This window comes from Diprion similis, chromosome 4 (assembly GCF_021155765.1).
Source record: "Diprion similis isolate iyDipSimi1 chromosome 4, iyDipSimi1.1, whole genome shotgun sequence".
Lineage (NCBI taxonomy): Eukaryota > Metazoa > Arthropoda > Insecta > Hymenoptera > Diprionidae > Diprion > Diprion similis.
In genome coordinates this window covers 23,563,205-23,584,371 of record NC_060108.1, presented here as the reverse complement: position 1 = coordinate 23,584,371, position 21,167 = coordinate 23,563,205, and the positions used below count along the sequence as shown (strand labels likewise).

General features: G+C 39.4%; 5 protein-coding genes across 9 annotated transcripts in view; 4 read left to right on the top strand and 1 right to left on the bottom strand.

Annotated features, from left to right (window-relative positions):
- Positions 1-21,167, bottom strand: part of LOC124405446 (calcitonin gene-related peptide type 1 receptor-like) — a 146,747-nt gene that overhangs the window by 86,417 nt on the left and 39,163 nt on the right. For 4 of the 5 annotated variants that reach the window (XM_046880326.1, XM_046880328.1, XM_046880325.1 and 1 more), the window contains one exon: positions 19,585-19,702. In XM_046880326.1, coding sequence (XP_046736282.1) covers positions 19,585-19,702 — 118 coding nt within the window. Of the gene's footprint in view, positions 1-19,584; positions 19,703-20,689; positions 20,744-21,167 lie in introns of all 5 variants that reach the window. The other variant, XM_046880327.1, reaches the window with a different exon arrangement.
- On the top strand, positions 1,802-4,791 carry LOC124405444 (UDP-glucosyltransferase 2-like). Its single transcript, XM_046880322.1, has 5 exons — positions 1,802-2,660; positions 2,772-3,191; positions 3,606-3,837; positions 3,906-4,131; positions 4,421-4,791. The coding sequence occupies exons 1-5, from the start codon at positions 2,247-2,249 to the stop codon at positions 4,701-4,703; spliced, it is 1,575 nt and encodes a 524-aa protein (XP_046736278.1). The 5' UTR covers positions 1,802-2,246; the 3' UTR covers positions 4,704-4,791.
- Positions 6,442-9,553, top strand: LOC124405442 (UDP-glucosyltransferase 2-like). The gene is made up of 5 exons (XM_046880320.1): positions 6,442-7,055; positions 7,941-8,363; positions 8,496-8,727; positions 8,850-9,075; positions 9,271-9,553. Exons 1-5 carry the CDS (start codon positions 6,642-6,644, stop codon positions 9,551-9,553), a joined length of 1,578 nt encoding a protein of 525 aa, XP_046736276.1. The 5' UTR covers positions 6,442-6,641.
- On the top strand, positions 12,705-15,197 carry LOC124405440 (UDP-glucosyltransferase 2-like). The gene is made up of 5 exons (XM_046880318.1): positions 12,705-13,223; positions 13,536-13,955; positions 14,257-14,488; positions 14,552-14,777; positions 14,868-15,197. Exons 1-5 carry the CDS (start codon positions 12,807-12,809, stop codon positions 15,148-15,150), a joined length of 1,578 nt encoding a protein of 525 aa, XP_046736274.1. The 5' UTR covers positions 12,705-12,806; the 3' UTR covers positions 15,151-15,197.
- Positions 15,265-18,841, top strand: LOC124405441 (UDP-glucosyltransferase 2-like). Its single transcript, XM_046880319.1, has 5 exons — positions 15,265-16,166; positions 16,414-16,833; positions 17,470-17,701; positions 17,872-18,097; positions 18,220-18,841. Exons 1-5 carry the CDS (start codon positions 15,750-15,752, stop codon positions 18,500-18,502), a joined length of 1,578 nt encoding a protein of 525 aa, XP_046736275.1. The 5' UTR covers positions 15,265-15,749; the 3' UTR covers positions 18,503-18,841.

Below are 21,167 nucleotides of genomic sequence, written 5' to 3'. Positions count from 1 at the left end.
GAATTGCATATAGAATGGGGCTGATGAGCTCCTTTTTGCGTTTCAGATACGTGAACCTCAATCCTTGAAGAAATTTATGACCACATCGAAATCGACTCGGTTACGCCCTTGAGTACTCAACGACGACGTGTAATACAGGTTTCTTAAACGTGTTAATCATCTTCAGGATGCAATTATTTTTTATCATTCAAACCACAAGTAGTCCATTGTTAATAGCTAATCGAGTAAGGTTATAAATAAACATGGGAGTCACCCGCGTTAAATATATGTCAGACGCATAATGATGATGCGCATCGACAACATTATGTCCGATTACGATGTACAATTACTCTTATTCAAAGTTGTAAACTGGTACAGCGAAGGTGCTTGAAAGTAATTAGTGTATAAACGTACAAGTCACGTGCACTAAATTTGTCGAAAAAGTAATTTCGACCAGCACTTTTAAACGTTTCTGTAAAACGGAGTTTTGATTGTACTTCGTAACTACTTCTTCAATGTTGAAAATTACCGAAGCAACGATGTTTAAAATTGTATAAAACACATTTCTGAAACGTGTCGATTATCTTCTTCTGAGTTACAAAACGAGTAAACGGTTATTATTTCTTGTTTAACAGTAGTTTAAAATCGAATCGAATAAACGTTTACAGTGCACTGCGAATAATAGGCTGAACGTATAATAATCATGCACTAATCGTTATCAAATACTCAAATATTTACGACATAATTAAACGTGAGATGAGATTTTCCGGATTTGTTATGCAGTTTTTTTATATTTATATTATTGTCGAAAAATCGACAAAGTGAGAAACATCGAAATTTCAACTAAATATATATCCTTCAAATTTTGGACAATTAACAAAATCCTATACATAATTTTTTTTTTCTCACAATTCTCGTTCAGTAAAAAAATGTTACAAGAGCATTTGACTTTCTTCTCTATAATTGTTCGAATATTTAAATAAATACAAGTTTTCATGGCAAGTAAAAATATTTTAATGGACCAAAATTTCAAGTGTCAAAAAAGCTAGCTTTTTCGGTGATTCTGTAAAGAGTCCGAGTTCGTTATACGTACGCTTGAAGGTATGTATTAAACGCTTGATACAATTCTGAGGGACGAAGCCGATAAAGACATCTGTCGAAGCGAACGTATTAATTTGATTTTATATAAAATATCACGTGAAGTAAGAGTTATCTCTCGAAAATACGTATGTTTTTTTCTCTCTTTTTAGTACCGTATCTAACTGGCAAGATAATTTACTATCAGGCACAGCGCCATTATTCGATAATTGAAAAATTTCATCAGAACTGCAAAGTTTCAAATAAATTGTTCAAACTTTTTAAGTAGCTTATGATTTCACTTATACATAAATCTTATGATTTTTGTGTATTTTGCCTTTTTCATTTGGAAAGATATTCCAATGAATACTGTCCATAATCTTACCTATACAAAAATTATTCGTACGTGAAGGTATGCGTCTACACCATCGATCTCTGAAAAACTTAGCGGTATCACTTCCAAAGCATTGCATAACAGTCATACGTACAGTCGCAGTGGTTCTCATGTCAGCCAACCTATTGTCACATCGAATCACTCACACACATGCTAACAGTATGTGGCAAACCATTAGAGTTGACATGTTTTTGTTTTTAGTATGAGCATTGGAATTGAAGACGGCGGACATGAATGAGGGATTTTAAATTACTCTGATTGATTGTGCACAAGTGAATGTTATAGAGTGCAAAAACATTATAAATATTAAATAAACATGTACTACTAGTTGGATAAGAAATTGAGTGCAAAAACTGATCACCCTTATCTCTTGTGAAGGAAAAACAGTGTAACCAAGCAGTAAACAACCGTCTCCGAAATAATAGATTGCTGATTCGGAACTCACTGTTTAGTCTATCGATATTGTCAAGTCATTCCACAGTGACATACTTGGTGGGCACATAAGAATAGAGTTCAATGTGTCTTTTTTTGTTTCATTCGAGTTCGCAGCACCTACGAAAGAAAATACTGGTTAAGGTGAATAAATTTCATCACCGAACACACCTCAAGCTGTGTTATGTCACCATTCAACAGTAGCTGTAGAAGATACGTTTCTGCATGACGCTACATCGTCCAAGCAAAAGACATCAAAGCACAGTTGTAATAACAATTATCGGTCAGCGCCTTTATTTATGGATTGAATGTTATCCAGTGAACAGTTAGTGTTTCGTGCTATTGAGAGTTGCAGCGTTTCAAAATGTGGTCAAAGTGTTGTATGCTGGTGTTGTTTCTTCACATCATCACCGAAGTGCCAGGAGCCAATGGTGCTCGAATTCTTGGCATGTTTCCTTTGAATGGCAAAAGCCATTTTGCCATGTTCGAAGTCGTTATGAAGAGCCTTGCAGATCGAGGGCACAGGGTCGACGTCCTGAGCACTTTTCCTCTAAAGAAACCGTACCCCAATTATACGGACTTGAGTATAGGAGAGTGGGTTCCAGTGATTGTGAACAACATGAACTACGACCTCGTACTAGAAATTTCCGGCTCCTCGGAAAAAGCCTTCATCGAACTCACGGGCAACGATGTTTGCGATAATCTGAAGCTACCTCCTCTGCAAAAACTTATCAACAACCCTCCCGATGATCCTCCCTACGATTTGGTGATAGTCGAGGTTAGAATCATGCATTACATTGCATATATATATATTGAACCTGCTATAAAACTGAATCGTTTTTTTTTTTCGTGGCTTAATTTACGATTTGGCCAAACCGGTTGATTACAGTTGTTTTATGCCAACTGTTACCTCGCCTTCGGAAGACACCTCAACGTTCCAGTCGTAGGACTGACCTCGTCCCCATTGCTTCCGTATACCAACGAGCCTATAGGAAATCCTCTGAACACTGCCTACGTCCCCGAAATCGAAGATGGTTCCGTATCTCATATGAAGTTTTGGCAAAGACTGAAGAATACCATCGTGACGTGGATGAAAATCTTGCAAAGTAGGTACTTTACAGAGAGTCAAGATGAGGCCGTACGCAAGTACTTTCACCTCGACATGCCTGGCATCAGACAACTAGAACGAGAGCTGGCCTTGCTACTGGTCAACTCCCATTACAGCGTGAATGGCATCAGACCAATGACCCCGGCGGTTGTCGAAGTAGGAGGACTTCATGTAAAAAACGACAGTACGGAGTTGCCCAAGGTACGAAGATCGTCTAATAAAATTGATGAAATCAAAACTTCTTTTTAAATCAATACGTCTGAATATATTTCGGCTAAGAGATGTATAACAGTTAGATACAGTTACGCGTTCAAAAAACTAGATTTCCATACTTTATCAAGGTATGATATCTAATCTCTTACTCTGTACGTTACTTATCAATAAGAAACTGAAATATCACACTTTATAATATGAAGATTAAACTTGTGAAGCTTTAAAGCATGGATAAAGTATCAGGCATTATCTAAATTTTACTATAAGAATTCAAAAATACCGGCCAACCTTCTACTTCCAAACATTAACGAACCCTTTTAAACCTGGCTATTATATGATTAGGAAAATCTCGAGATCCCTAATAAAGTTATTAAAAATCATGCGATCTGTTATCTATTACAGGAGTTGAAGAAGTGGCTAGACGAAAGTGAAAAGGGCTGTATCTACGTATCCTTCGGCTCCATGGTTACGATTGAATCTTTCCCGGAGAAAACTCTTCTGGAAATCTATACAGCGTTCAAAAAAATCGCTCCCATTCGGGTGCTGATGAAGGTGGCGAACGCGAAATCTTTACCGCCTGGTCTCCCCTCTAATGTATTGACATCGAATTGGGTGCCACAAGTACAAGTTCTAAGTTAGTACGATTGATGGTCAGTAAGCAGGTATAATTTACTAGCTTTTAACGGCATGTGATACTTCCAGGACATATGAATATCAAGGCTTTCGTCACTCACGGCGGTTTGATGGGAGTCCAGGAAGCCGTGACATATGGCGTACCCTTAATTGGTGTTCCTCTGTTCCGCGATCAGCCAGTGAACATAAAAAATTGCGCGGATAAAGGTGCCGCGATCATGTTGGATCACACAGATCTAACGGCAGATAAAATCGTGGCGAGTGTTAATGCGGTCGCTCACGATCCAAGCTACAAGTAAGACGGAAGGAGATGTTTTTATTCATACCCACGAAGGGCACCCATCGATCACTATCACCCATCGACATTCTCCACATATCGTTAAGCCATCTTGGCGAAGAACAGCGATCAAGAATATTGTTTCCAAACTTTTTAATTCTTGGTCGTAAATCAAATCGCCAGTCTGGAAAACAAAATGTCTTTTCATGCATCATCGTAATGATTAGATGGAAACTCTTACGAATAGTTATAAGTTGATCCCAGTTTCCTTATTCATAGATACTTCGGTTTTCTTATTCGATTACAGGCAAAATATGATGATGTTGTCTGAACGGTTCTTGGATCGACCCATGAACGCGAGAGAAACAACTATATACTGGATCGAGTACATTTTGAAGCATGGGGGTGATGCTTTAAGGTCCCCAGCAGTCAAATTGACGTGGTGGCAGGTGACTCTGCTTGATGTTTACGGAAGCGTACTAGCTGCACTATTCGTCTTATTTTACACAGCCAAGCTGATCCTGTCGGCTATCTGTCGTCGGTTCTTATACAGAAATAGGACCACGCCGCCAACTAAGAAGAGGAATTGAACTTGGAATAGGATGTGCAGATGTGACCTATTTCAAATTGTTAACTGATAACCAGAAATTTAATTAGGACGATCAAGGAAGAATTACAAATTGAAACAAAATTTAAACCTGCTGCTTATGATTTTGGAAAATAGAATTCAATTGTTCATCGTGAAATTCTGGTTTGTTCAATTTTTAATAGGCAATAATTTATCGAACATTAAACTTGCTCGATGCAAGTCATAGACTGAATTCAGGTTTTAGATATACATTAGTTCAGAGCGAAATTTAAATTTTTTGTATTAATTCTGTAGTTTTAAATCTGATTCTAGTGTTCGCTATCCATATTAGAAATTGAATAAGTGATCGTCATGATCTAGTAACAAGTTTATAAATATCTTTTAAACCTATCAAATAAGCTGGCTTGCGCGTAAGACAATGCAATATTTTATCTGTACTATAAGTGTATCAAAATGTTGCGAGAGATTCAATAACAGCAGCGGAACGAATGACGTGAAGAAGTGGTTTGATTTCACGATAAAATCTCTACGTGTAAAGTAAAAAAAAACTTGCTGATAAGTTGTCTTACTTTGACTACTTGCGATTAAACGAAATACGTACGGACAACCTGAACGAGTAAATTGAAACTGATGAGAATCAGTCATATTTTAGACTACATCAGGTATTGGTATCAGGTATTCTGATCAAGGCTTTGCACTATTAACGAATTGCTTCTGGGCGATAACCTCAATCCACGTCTTATCAAGACCGAATATGAATTTGATGCTCACTATTAGTATTTTCAATAACAGATAGCTCTGACATTACTGAAACAGAGCAGAATTTTACCTCACTCGCAGTCAATTATAAAAGTATTATAATATCAATAAAGTGATGTTTTTGAAAAGAAATGTTGATGTTTTGATGAAGAATGATCATGATGTTTTACTGTTCGGAACTGGACGAAAGTTTTATTTCCCAGCTCTCACAATCAGTTAGCAGTTCTGCCCCGGACGACCTGGTTAATCACCAACATACTTGACTGAAACAAACCTATTACAAACACGAGTGTGGTTTTGGCGGTTACAAATCGTCCCGATGCTACGTGCTGCGTGATTTTTTTGTGTGTTTGTTTTTTTTTCTTTGCTTGCTCGTTTGTGCTTTAGCAATTCAATTCCTTAAAGAAACACTGAGGACACTGCCGACAGGAATGTAGACAATGTTCTACCCGATGTATAGGAAAATGGGTTGGTTTGACAAAACCTAAATCAATACGTCAATAGAAAGAGAGTCAACGAAAGAAGAAGACATACGAACAAAAAGATTGACCAAAGCCACCTTACAAAGGAACTAAAAGGAACGACTGCGGAGAAAAAACAAAGTAATCTTTTCACTGTGGCATACGAAAGATGCGTTACCTCATGCGCTGCTGTCGTGTTCTCTCCCACTTCTGTTACTTTTTAGTCACCATCCAATGTGCTATAAATTCCTTATCGCTTGCAAATATCAGAAATGAATTCAGTCAAGGTTAGCAACTTTGACGGAATGCAAACGGATGAAATTGCACACGAGCTACCGCATAAGCAGTATCATCGTGTTCACGTGAAAAGCTACTGTCAAAAACAGTGCTTCATAAATAGTAGCCAATATAAGATCCGATGAAAAGTAGTGAGCAAAACTTTAACAGTCCTAGAGATAATGTTTTGTTCAAGTAGACGCTGTGGTGCTTGTAGAATATGACCGCATTATCCCAATTTCAGTCACGTTGCGGCACTTGAAGTTTAATCATCAATAGATTCGTGAAATCATAAAGTTCTCAATGTCTATCTAGAAGTAGTAGTCAGCGAGAAATTCTCGACTTCAATTCGCAGTGCTTTCAGACGATTTTAATTCTTAAATTTATTTGCATTGTCCATTGAAAAACTTACTTGTAGGTAATCTCATTTGTAAATAATAAAAATGAAGTACCTGTGCAGTTTGTTCGCGGTAGTATTCTGTCTCGTGAGTTCACCTAGATATATCAATAGTGCTAGAATATTGGCAGTGGTCCCTTTAGATTCAAAGAGTCACTTTATCATGTTCGAAGCTGTAATGAAAAGTCTCGCCGATGCTGGGCACCAAGTTGACGTGTACAGTTATTTTCCCCAGAAGAGACCATACCCGAATTACACGGACATAACTATCGGAGATATTAATGAAACCCCAGCTGAAGTAGGTCTGACATACGACTTAATCCATGGTCAGTGGAGTATGAAAGATATCATGATTGAACTAGGTGGAAACTTGCCCTGCCAATCATTGGGACACCCTCAACTGCAGAAACTGATAAAAAGTCCACCGACAGATCCGCCCTATGATCTTGTTATTACGGAGGTAAGCGACGAACCCTAAAGGTGCTTATAAAGAAGCGTCGTACACCTCGAAACCGCGGGGAAGCAAAACTCCTATACCGCTCAAGCAATCAGAGTGAAACTTGGGCAATTAATGCCTCATTTTGGCAAAAAGTGGAGCGGCTTTTGACTTTTTCAAAATTTGGAAAAGAATTTTACAGAATGGTTACCACCCACAGAAATTGGCCAAATTTTTACAGTTTCACTGAATGGATCGAACTATCCGGTATGATGCCACTCGGCGGTGATGAAACACACATTTTGAGCCCACTCTCATGAGATTTGATGGTGAAATGACGAAATGGCAGCTGATCTGATTTTCGATTACGAAGTACACCGAAATCTCATTTTGGCGACATTTGTTACCGACCTTTCATGCATGCCGGTAATTTTTTACCGACATTACACGGATACATTATCGGCATGCGCGTGATGTCGGTAACAAATGTCGTTAAAATGAGATTTCGGTGTTCTTCACAATCGAAAACCAGATCAGCTGCCATTTCGTCATTTCACCATCAAATCTCATGGAACAGGGCTCAAAATGTGTGTTTCATCACCGCCGAGTGGCATCATACCGGATAGGTCGATCCATTCAGTGCAACTGTGAAAATTTGGCCAATTTCTGTGGGTGGTAACCATTCTGTAAAATTCTTTTCCAAATTTTGAAAAAGTCAAAAGCCGCTCCACTTTTTGCCAAAATGAGGCATTAATTGCCCAAGTTTCACTCTGATTGCTTGAGCGGTATAGGAGTTTTGCTTTCCCGCGTTTTCGAGGTGTACCTACAATGGGTCTTTATAAGCACCTTAATATCGATAATATCAGAAATTTCGAGAACTCGTTCTAATGAAGTCAATTTTTTCTGTAGTCATTCTACGGTAGCTGCTGGTATGCCTTTGGACGACACTTGAAAGTCCCGTTGGTTACTCTTTCCACCAGATCATTACTGACATTCTGCAACGCGCCGATCGGAAATCCTGAGAATACAGCATTCGTGTCGGAGATCGATGACGGCTCGATTCTGCACATGAATTTCTGGCAGCGTTTTAAGAATACGCTTGTCACGCTATGGAGAAACCACGAGTTCAATTATGATACAGCAGAGGTGCAAAGTGACATCGTAAAGAAGTACTTTGGTCCGCATATGCCAGGCGTTAGAGAACTTGAGCAAGACGTGGCTCTAATTTTGGTCAACGTACATCACATATTGAACGGAATTCGACCTTCGACCCCAGCTGTAGTTGACATTGGTGGAATACATGTAAAAGATGACGATACTGTACTACCCACGGTAAGCACGGAAGAAAATCTTAAAAAGAGTTAAGGAGTCAGGAGTATGAACTTGACGTGACGAGGTATCGATGCAAGTCGAACTTTAGGTCTAACGTTTTAACCGATAACGAGTACGTTTAATGGTCAACAGGACTTGGGCAAGTGGTTGGATGATAGCACAGATGGTTTTATCTACTTCACCTTCGGATCAATGATCAAAATCGAGTCCTTTCCCAAGACTACGCTTGCAGAGCTGTACGCAGGCCTGGCCGAAATAGCGCCTATTCGCGTGTTGATGAAAATAATTGCACCTGAAGAGCTGCCACCTAATCTACCGGATAATGTGCTGATCATGAAATGGATTCCGCAGATTAAAGTATTAAGTGAGTAGAACATTATGTAATTGGTGATGTTGGTAACGCAACACGTGAAGAGGGAAAACGGTTTTTATGTACCACGGTTCGAAATATTTTTACCTAGTGTATGATACGAATTTTTATTTCAGAACACAAAAATATAAGGGCATTTGTTACGCACGGTGGTGCGTTGAGTATCCAGGAAACTCTGACCTTTGCAGTTCCGGTTATCGGCATCCCGATTTTTGCGGACCAGCCAGCTAATATAAGAAATTGCGTGGAACGTAAAATCGCTGTAATGTTAGATTACAAGAGTTTTACGGCAGAAAAGTTTGTCGAGGCTGTAAATGCCACGGTCTACAACCCACAGTACAAGTGAGTTCGAAAATTACACAATCTACCCCAGACTATGAAAATTTTTCATCATTCAAATATTTGATATACCGAAGAATTTCGAGTTTTTCACTAGTTTATAAGTCTGCATAACATATTCATTGTCTTTTTAATCAATAATTCCTACTGACGCATAAAGTCTAGTGGAAAAGTTTATCGTATTTTCTTCTTATACAGACAGAACATGGTTGCTTTATCCAAGAAGTTTTTGGATCGACCGTTAAGCCTCCAGGACACTGCAGTTTACTGGATCGAGTACATCCTCAAACACGGTGAAGACTCATTGCGATCGCCAGCGTTAAAATTGACGTGGTGGCAGGTGGCCTTGCTGGACGTTTACGGATGCATTCTCACAGCATTTTTAATAGTGCTGTACTTAGCTAAACTAATTCTCTTGACGGTTTTACGCCACATTGTTTATGCAGAAAAAAAATTTCCAACGCCGAAGAAGACGAACTAATGAAGAAAAGAATAATTCAACGAAAGACTAGGGAATATGACTAAATAACGTGTGACCGAAATAATTAGTTAGCAGTGAATCAGGATAACACGTAATAAGTGCCGTAGTTATTGACGTGTCAACAACAACTAGCTAAGAAGATCTTCTTAGCTGTTTTGAAAACTAGTCTGCGACGGTTTAAATAAATCTCACGATCTTGAATGTGTCAATGTCGCGAATTTGTTCGCATAGGCTTGATCAACTATCAATAAAAGATATTATTTCATAAAAACGAGCCTTTAAATTTCATTTTACAAAATTGTTCGTTAATTTATTAGAATACTTTAAAATACATTTATGAAATCAATGAAAATCGTTAAATTACAAAATTTGTTGAAAGATTGCGATATCGCGATAATTCATTGCAAATTAACGATTCTTAGTGATCAGACAAAGATTAATTAGACACCAAGGAAGCCCCGGGCGAGTTACCCGAGTTGCTACACGAAGCAAATCATCACGCCGCGGTTTTTATGAAAAACAAGCAACCGCGAACTAATTCCACTATACCTCTTGTTTTCCTAAGACGCAAACCTTACTAAAAATTTCTATTTCGTGATTTCAGAATTTTCATTTTAACTCTTAACCTGCAATAAAATAAACTTATTCACAGTGCTATTAAAATCTTTTAAAATATACTTTTGTTATATAAATGTTTTAAAAAAATAGTAGGCGTGATTAAAGTCCTTTGAGTGTCGATTAGTAAAAACTACCAACTTCTGTTTTTAGTTTGCTTTTCGGCTCATCGATACAACGGTTTTCACCGAGAGTCTTCCACTTAAACGTTCGTGTACAGTTGGTTGCCTATAGCAACGGAGTAATTCAGATGCCGGTTTCCATCGAAGTACCTCAGCGTATCTTCATGTCAGATGTTACAATCTGTGACGTTTTGTTTCGAACTTTTAACAAAAATCACGATCTCAGTCACAATCAATAGATGATTCGGACGTGCCGGCTAAAACATGAGGAAATTTTTATTTATTTTCTCAGCCGTCGTTTCTACGATGTTCTCCACGTCTATGTTGGATTCCCTAATTCCGATAAGGCTTTTACGAATCTATTCTGCGACGAAAAGTTTTTAATTTTGAAACTGTGACGAACGTCATCCTTTACAATTTTCCTAGTTAGATTTTGGCTGATTTCGAAATACCTTGGAATCAGTTTATCGAGATCCTACGTCAACGTTATCCAGTTTCACAGCCGAAAAACTGTGAAATCACGTTGGTCTTTGGATCAGCTCTTTTCATTATTTTCAATGGTATTTTCTGATTTCCCAAGCTCCCAATTTCTTGCTTCGACTATTTGCGAATGAAAATTCTTCAGACTTCCACTGTAAGAGTATGAAGAAAGTTGTTCATTCTAAAATCATAATTACATACAAAAATAACAGAACAAATCAAAAAGCTAAAGCGAAACGTAATGCCACAAGGCAAAAGTTAACATTTCCGCGGCCAATAATTGGATTCCGACCATAAATTGTGAAGGAAACAATTCTAATGTGGGAAAAGTGATGGAAATGAACAATCAAATTTAGGATTAATTTCTTTTCTTGCATAACTCGTGTTTCGAAGCGATAAGAGATTGTCAGGTCACTCAAAATCAAAAAATACCGACAGCACCTTCAACACTTCAAAGTCAGCAATAAGTCAGAAGTGCACTTTGCTGATCAATTCCTTCTGCATCTACTAAACAAAGATCAAAATAATTGACTTCATCCGTCGCAGAGGTCAGCAAAAGGAGAAGAGTGTACCCCAAATCGTCTTCCAGATACCAAAGTAATTCTGTTTGTACGAGAACAGGCATTGATAACTTTTTAACGTTGCATATTTGTTATTACTCATTCTAAACAGCTGAATACATATATAGACAAAAGCCAGTCTGTTTGAATAACAATTGTCTCGTTCACTTTCTTGGTTTACCATTCAAGGAAATCCAACCGTCTACTGGCATGCTATATTAACAATTATGTGCATGTAGTCGTATGCAGACATAGGAGTCATTCGAGTATTACGTAACGCCCGCAGGGGGGGGGGGGGGGGAGTGGTAGTGGTGGTCAAACCACAACTATTTATTACGGGGCAGGGTGAGGGTATCATGAAAAATTACGTAGCAATTTTTTTTTTCTGCATTTTTAACTCGGAAGGTCGTTCGAATTTATAAAGCATGTATCCACATTGCCAAACAGTTTAAGTGTGTCCACGGTATCTTAATCTGAAATTTTTGGCAATTTTTTGCGTCTCGTCATAATCTTAGCAATTAGTTGCGTAACGTAACACTTTGGGGGGGGGGGGGGGGGGGTGGAAAAGTTCAAAAATAGTGTTACGCAATACTTGAATGATGCCGTAGCTATTCTCTGTCAGAGACACTAGACTAAAAAGGAAAGGGAACTCAAAATAATCCTGCGAAGTCTCAGCGGTTAATCAATGACAAGATACCTATCGATGTGGGTAGACAAAATCACGGAGTTGCACGGGAAACATACTGCGGAGTGACGCGTTAAGAATTGGCGATACTTATTCTTTTAGTCACTAGCGGCCAGCCAGTTATCGAGTAATTAACTGATGACCTTACGTCTAACCCCTGTAACCTTGACTTGATAGGAAAGGTGTAAGGTGACATAAATAAAGGTGTTTATGCAGGCGTTTTTAGACATTGCAGTATGTTTTTATAGTATCCATTGTGTTCTCGAATCGATAAGTTCATAAATAATTGCGACTGTTTGGTGATTTTACAAAGTCACTTGCATTCAGACCTCACACAGATTGTTAGTTATTCAGGATACGGTTAGATTTGAAGAAGTTGAATTAGCTGGTCGCATTTCCCGATATTGGTAAAGGATAAAAAATATCTCCACAGATCTGAATAGCGTGATACGGTTAGAGTTAGGGGATCGCAATATCAACAAAGAAGCTTGTTTTGCAAAAGTAGCAAACGAATAATTATGACAGCATACATAATTTGAGACCGTGTGTTTTGTTTGTTCGAAAATGTCGTCCAATGAAAATACAAAAATACTTGTTTTTCAACCAGCAGCTGCTCCGTAGACGGTAAGAAATTGAAGTAAAAAACATTGCGTGGTCGGGTGTTGTTCTTCACTTCGATCTGAACTCGTCCGCATATCAGTGAGTGGTGTGTGGTATAGTACATATTTCACAGTATCTCTTCAGAACGTACGTACACAATAAGTGGCATTTTGTGTGTCCCAAGCGAAGTCATGAAGCTCATAAATTTTTCATTAATATTACTAAGCACCCTTTGCTTTGTACGGAATGGAAATGGAGCGCGAATTCTGGCGATGTTCCCTGTGCCTGCCCCGAGTCACTTTTCTATGTATCGAGGAGTGCTGATGGACCTTGCAAATAGGGGACACCAGATTGACGTAGTTAGTCATTTCCCTTTGAAGTATCCTTTCGATAACTATCGAGACATTATTGATTTGAATGGAAAAATGGAAGTCATGGTTAACACCCTGGACTTCGAGACAGTCAGCCGTGTTGGCGACATCGCCGTTGAAGAATATGGTGCTGAGAAAGCCGGAAATGACATTTGCCATATTCTTGGAAATCCCGAGATTCAGGAATTGATCAAAAATCCACCACAGGATCCACCCTATGATCTTGTAATTGCAGAGGTGAAGTTTATTCATGACATGAAATTATTTTTTTGCTTCTAAACTAGATGTTAACCGATTACAATACAGATTTTCAAAAAGTCAGTATAACACTGACGCCGAAAAAAATTATTTCATTTCTTGCCTTTTTCACATTTCTAACGTTTTCAAACCGACCGACCACTTCAGAGAGATTAAATTGTGATTTCATAGTCACTTCAAGGGCTTCCATCATTTTGTTATTTCCAAATACCTTACACCTGGTTTAATATCTTCAACTCACGCGTCACATGTACCCACCACTGCACAAAACTAATCACGGTTTCCCTACAGCTTTTCTTCTCGAGTTGCTTTTTCGCTTTCGGGAGACACCTGAATGTCCCCGTAGTAGCGATGACGTCGGCACCAACGCTGCACTACTCCAACGAACCGTTGGGCAACCCGCTGAATCCAGCCATCGTGCCCGAGTACGAAGATGGGTCAATAATTCATATGAACTTTTGGCAGCGACTGAGAAATACGTTGTTTACGTTCAATAAAATCCGCCGAATCAGAAGCATAACCGAGGTACAGAATGACGTGGTAAAGAAGTATTTCGGGTCAGATATGCCGGGTGTTCGAGAGCTGGAGCGAGATCTATCCCTTCTTCTGGTAAACTCTCACCATACCTTAAATGGAATTCGACCCATGACGCCAGCCATTTTGGAAGTTGGTGGAATCCATCTCCGCTTTGAAAATGTCGAGTTACCCGCGGTAAGTGGCATTTCATAAAAGGCATTACGTGTTAGCTGTCGTTTACTTGCATTAGATAGTCATTGAATAAAGACCAGCTCTTGATTGCATGTACTCCAAAGTCTATACCATATCGAAACCAATGAACCTTTTCAACTTACGGGATAGCAAACTCGTACACTACATTAATGAGACTCATTGGATCGATAAGTTAATGTAAATTGTGTGAACTTCGACATGCGTCAGGCTTATTGTTAGCTGCCTATAATGGTTGCAGAACATTTGAAAGATTTTTCATTCAGACTTGATCGGCAAATTACAGGATTTGCAAAACTGGTTGGATAACGCGACGAGCGGATTTATCTACTTCTCTTTTGGAACCTTACTGAAAATCGAGTCGCTCCCGAAGGAGTTTCTGGCTGAATTGTACTCAGGTTTTTCGAAAATTGCACCCATACGGGTAGTGATGAAATCGACGAATCCAGAAGAGTTGCCACCTGGCCTACCGCAGAATGTGATGACGCTGAAGTGGCTGCCCCAAATTGAAATTTTGAGTAAGTTGCAGGCCTTGTGATGAGAGAACCGGAACGTTTGATAATGATGATATTTCCATTCAGGACACAGAAACATACGGGGATTCGTGACGCACGGTGGATTGGGGGGAATCCAAGAAGCGACTGTTTTCGTCGTCCCAATCGTCGGCATACCAATATTCGCAGACCAGCCACGAAATATTAGAAATTGTGTCGAAAGAGGGGTTGCAGTATCTTTGAATTACAGAGAATTCACAGCGGACAAATTCGTATCAGCTATAAACGAAATCATTCATGATCCGAAATACAAGTGCGTTAGAAATTTTTTGAAGGATAACAAAAAACTTTCCCCTCTTAAATTTTACCACTAATCTTTTTTTTCTTCATTATTAATCCGTAGAAATAACATGATGAGATTATCAGCGCAATTTATGGACCGACCGATGGATCCCCGAGAACTGGCCATTTATTGGATCGAGTACATCATCACCTACGGAGGGGATTCCCTGCGATCACCAGCGGTTCAATTGACCTGGTGGCAGCTGGCGTTGCTGGATGTTTATGGCAGTATATTCGTTGCAGCTCTAGTCACTATATATGTAGCCAAGCTTTTCATTTCAGCCCTAATTCGCCGAGTTATACGCTCGAGCAAAACAGTGCCTGTGACGAAAAAGAAAAATTGAACGTACCAAAACGATTCTAGTATTCATACGTCATTTGTATTAGTCAATTGATGGTGGGCAGTACAACAGGGCTGCGTAATGAGTATAGGTTTGATATATTTGGGGCTGTAGAATATTTTCATGTCTGGTTTACCGAAATAAAAACCTCCAAGAATCACTGAAAAAAATCTGGCGGTGCGTTTGCAATTTTTACAGTCACCGATACAACTGTTCTGTCGCGTGTACAGCAACGAGAAATGCCAACGTGGCAACAATTCTCTGAATCAGACGACGAGGGATATGATGAATCTTCCGTTTCCGCAGGCCTTGGTAACCGGGCCATTGGTTACAAGGCTGAAAAGTCATAAGCTGGCTCTACAAGAATCTAGTAGCCCAGACTTGTAACATTTTTCTATTTGTTTAAGGTATCGAAACACTTGCGTTCCCAATTGCCGCTGGTAGTATCACACCGTCAGCGTTGAATGCCAGTGATAAAAAAAGTGTCGCCGTTACAAGATCGTCTCAAGATCATACCGTGTTCTTAGCGTAGCCGTCGCGAATCATTTTGATGGTATACGAAGACGTAAACAAAGAGAATCAGTGAATTTGTAAATAAAAAAATGAGGAGAATGTCCGTTTTCCTCGCATTGTTATTATGCAACGTTTACTTTACGCGCCACGTTGACAGTGCTCGTATACTTGCAATATTTCCTCTAGAGATTCCGAACCAATTTTTCTTCTTTCAAGAAATTTTGTGGACTCTTGTAGAGCAGGGACACAAACTCGATGTCATCAGTCATTATCCCCTTATAAAGCCTCATCCAAATTACGTGAACATTATTCAACTCACAGGAAAAGGTCCCAAGTTTACCATAAACCTAACAGCTGACACTCTAGAAAGCTTGGCCAATAAGCCGGTCGAATATTACGGTGAACTGTACGGAAATAAGGCCTGCGAATTACTCGCTCTTCCTGAGTTCAAAAAGCTCATAGAAGAGCCGCAAACCGATCCACCATATGACCTCGTCATTACGGAGGTGAGTTAATTGTCTCTCTGGACTACCATAAACAATAAATGACGGAAAAACTGTGATCTCGTTTTTTTTCTTCACTGCTTACAAGTGAAATCACAAAATTCTACAGTTCGAAAGTGATCCAATTCAAAGGGATATAGCAAGAATATTATTGCAGTGTTTATATCGGTCAGATTTGTTCATTTCTCAAATTTTGTTATGGTACTTTTTTCCCCTACTCAACTGCAGTGACTATATGGTTTCCTTACAGTTACTCTACGCGAATTGCTATTTCGCGTTTGGAAGACACTTCAAGGTCCCTGTGGTGGCTGTTTCTATGTCAGCGTTGCCACCTTACGTAAGCGAGTCCTTGGGGAATCCGGCGAACACGGCATTTGTGTCCGAGCACATCGACGGCTCCACTCTTTACATGAACTTCTGGCAAAGGTTCAAAAACACGCTGCACACATGGTGGACCAACTATCGAGTAAGGCGGACAACGGAGGTGCAGAACAACATTGTTAAGAAACATTTCGGCGCGGATATGCCGGACATCAGAGAACTGGAGAGAGATTTGTCCCTGCTTTTGGTCAACTCGCATCACTCCCTCAACGGAGTTAGGCCTTTTACTTCAGCCGTCGTTGAAATCGGAGGGTTGCACGTGCGGGATGATGGAATGGAATTACCAGAGGTGAGCGGAAAGATAGAAAAACAGATAAAGGGTGTACAGATATTATACGAGACTGAAGTGCAAAAACATCACATTTGCACAACTGTTCGTCTAACCGCGTGTGCCTACCAAAGTCAAACAAAAACCATCTGCGGTGATATATTTAGATCTATTATACAGTTGAAACTTTTATCACAACCGCGTTGGCCTGAGGGCACTGGTGTTTCATCATTCGACTTAGAATTATAGGTTTGAAAAAATTTCTTGCACGTTCCAAGATGATATGGTTTCTTCTTTTGTTCCCCTCTGAAGGCTTACGCCCATTTCTCATGAACCACAAACTCGACGATACCGTTAGGCGATATTCTGCGTCATTCTACAAGAATCAGACTAACAATAAGCTAGACGTACGTTTACATCGACATCTATCAAGGCCGAAGTATTTTCGTTGGAACACAAGTTATCCGACTTCTCGCTAATGAGCTTGTGTTGAAATCACAGTATCAGGTTTAACGTGGGTCGGTTTAGACCTCTTGAGATAACACGGTAACCCAATCGAAAGTGGCAGGGCGTTATTTGGCGTTAACGAGGCCCTGCCTAATTGTGGCTTCGAGACACTGGGTTTACAAAGTGAAACTTGTGTTCGATTAATTTCAGGAATTGAAGGCGTGGATGGACAGCAGCTCGGACGGCTTTATCTACATTTCTTTTGGCTCCTTGTTGACTATTGATAATTTCCCAAAAGACATCGTCGCCGAATTGTACTCAGCAATCGCCAAGATTGATCCGATTCGAGTGCTGCTCAAAGGAGCAGCTCCGGAAGCTTTGCCACCCGGACTTCCCACGAACGTACTTGCGATGGAGGTGGTTTCACAGAGGCAGGTTTTAAGTGAGTCAAGATTTATTCAGTGCTCAACCAGAGTTAGGGATAAAAGATGTATCGCGCTATCGAAATGATGATCGGTATTAAGCTCATCGGAGTGGAAATTCTGGCGAAACCCTTTGGCAGATTTCTCGACACCTTGAATGGATATTGAGGGTTAAATTTCACTTTTTCAGAGCACGGCAACATACGAGCGTACGTGATGCAGGGTGGATCACTGGAGATTCACGAAGCGGTGATGTTCGCAGTACCGTTTATCGGCCTTCCGATATTCCCAGAGCCGCAACGAAACGTAAAAAATTGCGTTGAAAAGGGGGTGGCGATATCGATAGACTTTAGGGATTTCACGGCGGATAAATTCGCCGCAGCCGTTACAGAAATCGTTGGCGATGAAAAATATAAGTGAGTAAAAATTTTCGACACCCCCAAATTCGTTTCAAATGTCCATCACCCCGTTAGCCATCCTATCACCATCTGCATTCAACCCCTTAACTCGTCGATAATAATTGGTATTTATATTATAGAAATAACATCGTCTTGCTAGCGAGAAGGTTTCTGGACCGACCGAGAAGCCCATTAGACACGGCGATCTTCTGGATCGAGTACATCCTCAAAAACGGCGGCGATGCATTGCGTTCACCAGCGGTAAAGTTGAGCTGGTGGCAGCTGGTTTTGCTGGATATTTATGCGAGTATAATGGCGGCTGTTATACTCGCGATTTACATCTGCAAGCGACTGACGTTGATCGTGATTCGTCGATTATTTCGACCGCACCCTACTTTACCAACCTCGAAAAAAATGGTTTAATGCGTGGCTTAAAAGAGTTACAAACTCTCCATTTGTTACTGTTGGTATTTGCGAGATACGGCGCCTTATGCCAAGTGCGGAAAATTTATTGAGGAAGGGAAACGCAGTATTGATAGAAGGCGGAAAATTGTTACGGGACATCTGTTGTCGTCAGGGGTTTAACAAAAATTCCATCAAGCGTAAGTCCCCTCTAGGGTTTGATATCGAATTGAAATATGTTCTTCTTGTCTTCGACGAGTGAGGCAGAATAACTCTGAAAAAATTTTACGCTAGTATTCTTGACGCCGTGTCCACCGAAAACGACAATCAATAAAGCAAATATTTTCCCATTCACGTTAACCACACGGTTCTTACCATTTATGAAAGAAAAAATTGTATTTTAATCAGTACGGTAAGATATTAATTTACATTGAAAATTGGTTGAATAGAAATTCAACAAAAAAAGTGTTGGAAGTTTTTATAGCTGTCCATGAAAGCTTTCAAAGTAATTCTTTCACCTTTCATACCAGCGTTATTTTGACGCTTAGAAGAAGATTTCGTATCAAGGCAGAGAAAATGCGAAATACAAAAAGGAAAGGTAATGAACACAAAAAAAACTCCGAAATACCACTTGTAAAATTCATGAGAACTTCCCAATGACTTTCTGGCCAAGTCACACTGTTTCAAAAAAATCTGCACAAGGTGTAGAAATTTCGGTTTGAAGTAAAGTTTCCCTCGGGAGTTCGCAGAGTCTCTTCCAATTTGCAGTTTATTATAAGTTCACGTCTTTCTTGAGTTGGTCTTGCAGAGTCACAATATTTCGGTTCCCAAAGGTCTCCTCACTGCTTCTTCTTTCTCATTTTGTGTACATATGTTGCCAGAAAAATTCGGAGAAAAATATAAACTTTGTAAATTGCTGCTTTGTCAATTTGCAGAGGCTCGTAAAAAACTCACGGATTTTGCGTAAGTTAAAAACTGTTATGCAGTGCGACAACCGTTCCTGCGACCTTAGAAGTTAATGTAAATGATTTATAAAAAATTCGGAACCGCAAGTTTGACTTCATCTCCCTGACGTCATGAAAAGAAAGAAACAATGCACTCACCAGGCGGTGCTGTTGCGTTGGATCTCAGCCTGTCCATGCATTCCATTTTTCGTTCCCACAGGATGCGTTTGAGTTCCTCCTCCTGGACCGTGCTTCCGGCCGTCGTGTTGCTCGGTATCTAACGAGGTGGAAGAAGCATTGGAATAACAGTGAGTAAATACAGAGAAGTATACGATAGAAGGTAGCTATTAATAGTTGAAATTTATTGTTAGTACAATAAGTGTTGCAGAACCATTTACGCATAATTGTAATGTATGAATGATCGTGACAGGTAGAATTTGTTTGAGGAATGAGTCGTTTGCTGCTTTTTACAATCCGCTAATTTTCACTATCAGGCCAACAATAAGTTTGATTCTTAATTGACGATTAAGAAGAATTGACTTATACCGGATAAGTTTGCAGAAAATGTACATATACGTAAGGTACTACAATGGCTCCATGAACTGGCCTTCAACTCGAAGGTTGATCTGTTTCTTTACTTCGCGAGGGATGCTGGTCTTGAATTTCCGGTAGGAAATTGCCTGTCGAGAAAAGTAAAAGTGGATCGGCACTCTGCATGGTTGGCTGCTTGCCAGGAAGTAAAAAATCGGAGGATTCGATGGCAGGCGGTAAAACGTTAAACAATATGATCCTCATATCGTACACGTCTGATTACATGTTAGCAGAACCAAATATTTTTAACAGGCTAATAGCTTCCGAGGCAGTCAAGTAGGTTAGCTATACCTAATGTATGTGCAGAGAAATATGCTCGTGTACATAAGTTAGTCATGGCAGTTTTAAAGCTTACATGTAATTCCTCGGATCCATTTAACCAAAAATGCGTATGTGAAAAGCTCGGGGATGAAGATGCTTCAACAAATCAAAGCAAAGACTATCGCTTCTCAAGTTTTTCTAGGCGTAAAATTTATATCAAGCATATCATTGGAAAGACGTTGCTTCGCAATATGTAGTTAATCACATCATATGTAAAGTGGATGGAATGCTGGCAAGTTGGTTTTAAATAATAATAATAATAATAATAATAATAATAATAATAATAATAATAATAATGAACGTAATAGTGAACAAGTATAAAGCGAATAGAAATAATAATAAAAAACATTACCATATTTAAAGCAGCGTTGGAATACGTCAAAGAATCACACGAAGTAATAGATTACTGAAAGACGAAAGAGAAAAGAAGTAAATTAAAATCCGTTGAAAAGTAAAAAAAATAATTGTACATTGCAAGGAATGAATGCACGATGTTAAAGTAAAAGAAAAGAAAAAAAGAAACAAATTACACACAGAGCCTGAAATGGGATTTTAAAAAGTTAATCAGAATATGGAAAATATATTATACATGTATAACGTTACACAATGTAAGCTGATTCTAGAAGAATTTCATTCGAGCTTTGGGAGTCCTCCGAAACGATCAATTACAAACTCTTTAACTCTTAATCTTGGCTATTGTACGGTAGCATCTCGGCCACTATCATGTCACAAAGACGAAAGTTGGCAAATTCAGCGATTCCGAACAACTCGAGGAACAGCGCGGCAAAGTTGTCTTTATGAAAATTGTCCGAGGACGGTGAGAACACGCG

Coding starts and splice junctions, on each gene's coding strand:
- LOC124405440 (XM_046880318.1), top strand. CDS start 12,807: ATGAAGCTCATAAATTTTTCATTAATATTACTAAGCACCCTTTGCTTT. Junction 13,224..13,535: donor ATGATCTTGTAATTGCAGAG/GTGAAGTTTATT, acceptor GTTTCCCTACAG/CTTTTCTTCTCGAGTTGCTT. Junction 13,956..14,256: donor AAAATGTCGAGTTACCCGCG/GTAAGTGGCATT, acceptor GGCAAATTACAG/GATTTGCAAAACTGGTTGGA.
- LOC124405444 (XM_046880322.1), top strand. CDS start 2,247: ATGTGGTCAAAGTGTTGTATGCTGGTGTTGTTTCTTCACATCATCACC. Junction 3,192..3,605: donor ACAGTACGGAGTTGCCCAAG/GTACGAAGATCG, acceptor TATCTATTACAG/GAGTTGAAGAAGTGGCTAGA. Junction 3,838..3,905: donor GCCACAAGTACAAGTTCTAA/GTTAGTACGATT, acceptor TGATACTTCCAG/GACATATGAATATCAAGGCT.
- LOC124405441 (XM_046880319.1), top strand. CDS start 15,750: ATGAGGAGAATGTCCGTTTTCCTCGCATTGTTATTATGCAACGTTTAC. Junction 16,834..17,469: donor ATGGAATGGAATTACCAGAG/GTGAGCGGAAAG, acceptor GATTAATTTCAG/GAATTGAAGGCGTGGATGGA. Junction 18,098..18,219: donor GTTGGCGATGAAAAATATAA/GTGAGTAAAAAT, acceptor TTTATATTATAG/AAATAACATCGTCTTGCTAG.
- LOC124405442 (XM_046880320.1), top strand. CDS start 6,642: ATGAAGTACCTGTGCAGTTTGTTCGCGGTAGTATTCTGTCTCGTGAGT. Junction 7,056..7,940: donor ATGATCTTGTTATTACGGAG/GTAAGCGACGAA, acceptor TTTTTTCTGTAG/TCATTCTACGGTAGCTGCTG. Junction 8,728..8,849: donor TCCGCAGATTAAAGTATTAA/GTGAGTAGAACA, acceptor TTTTTATTTCAG/AACACAAAAATATAAGGGCA.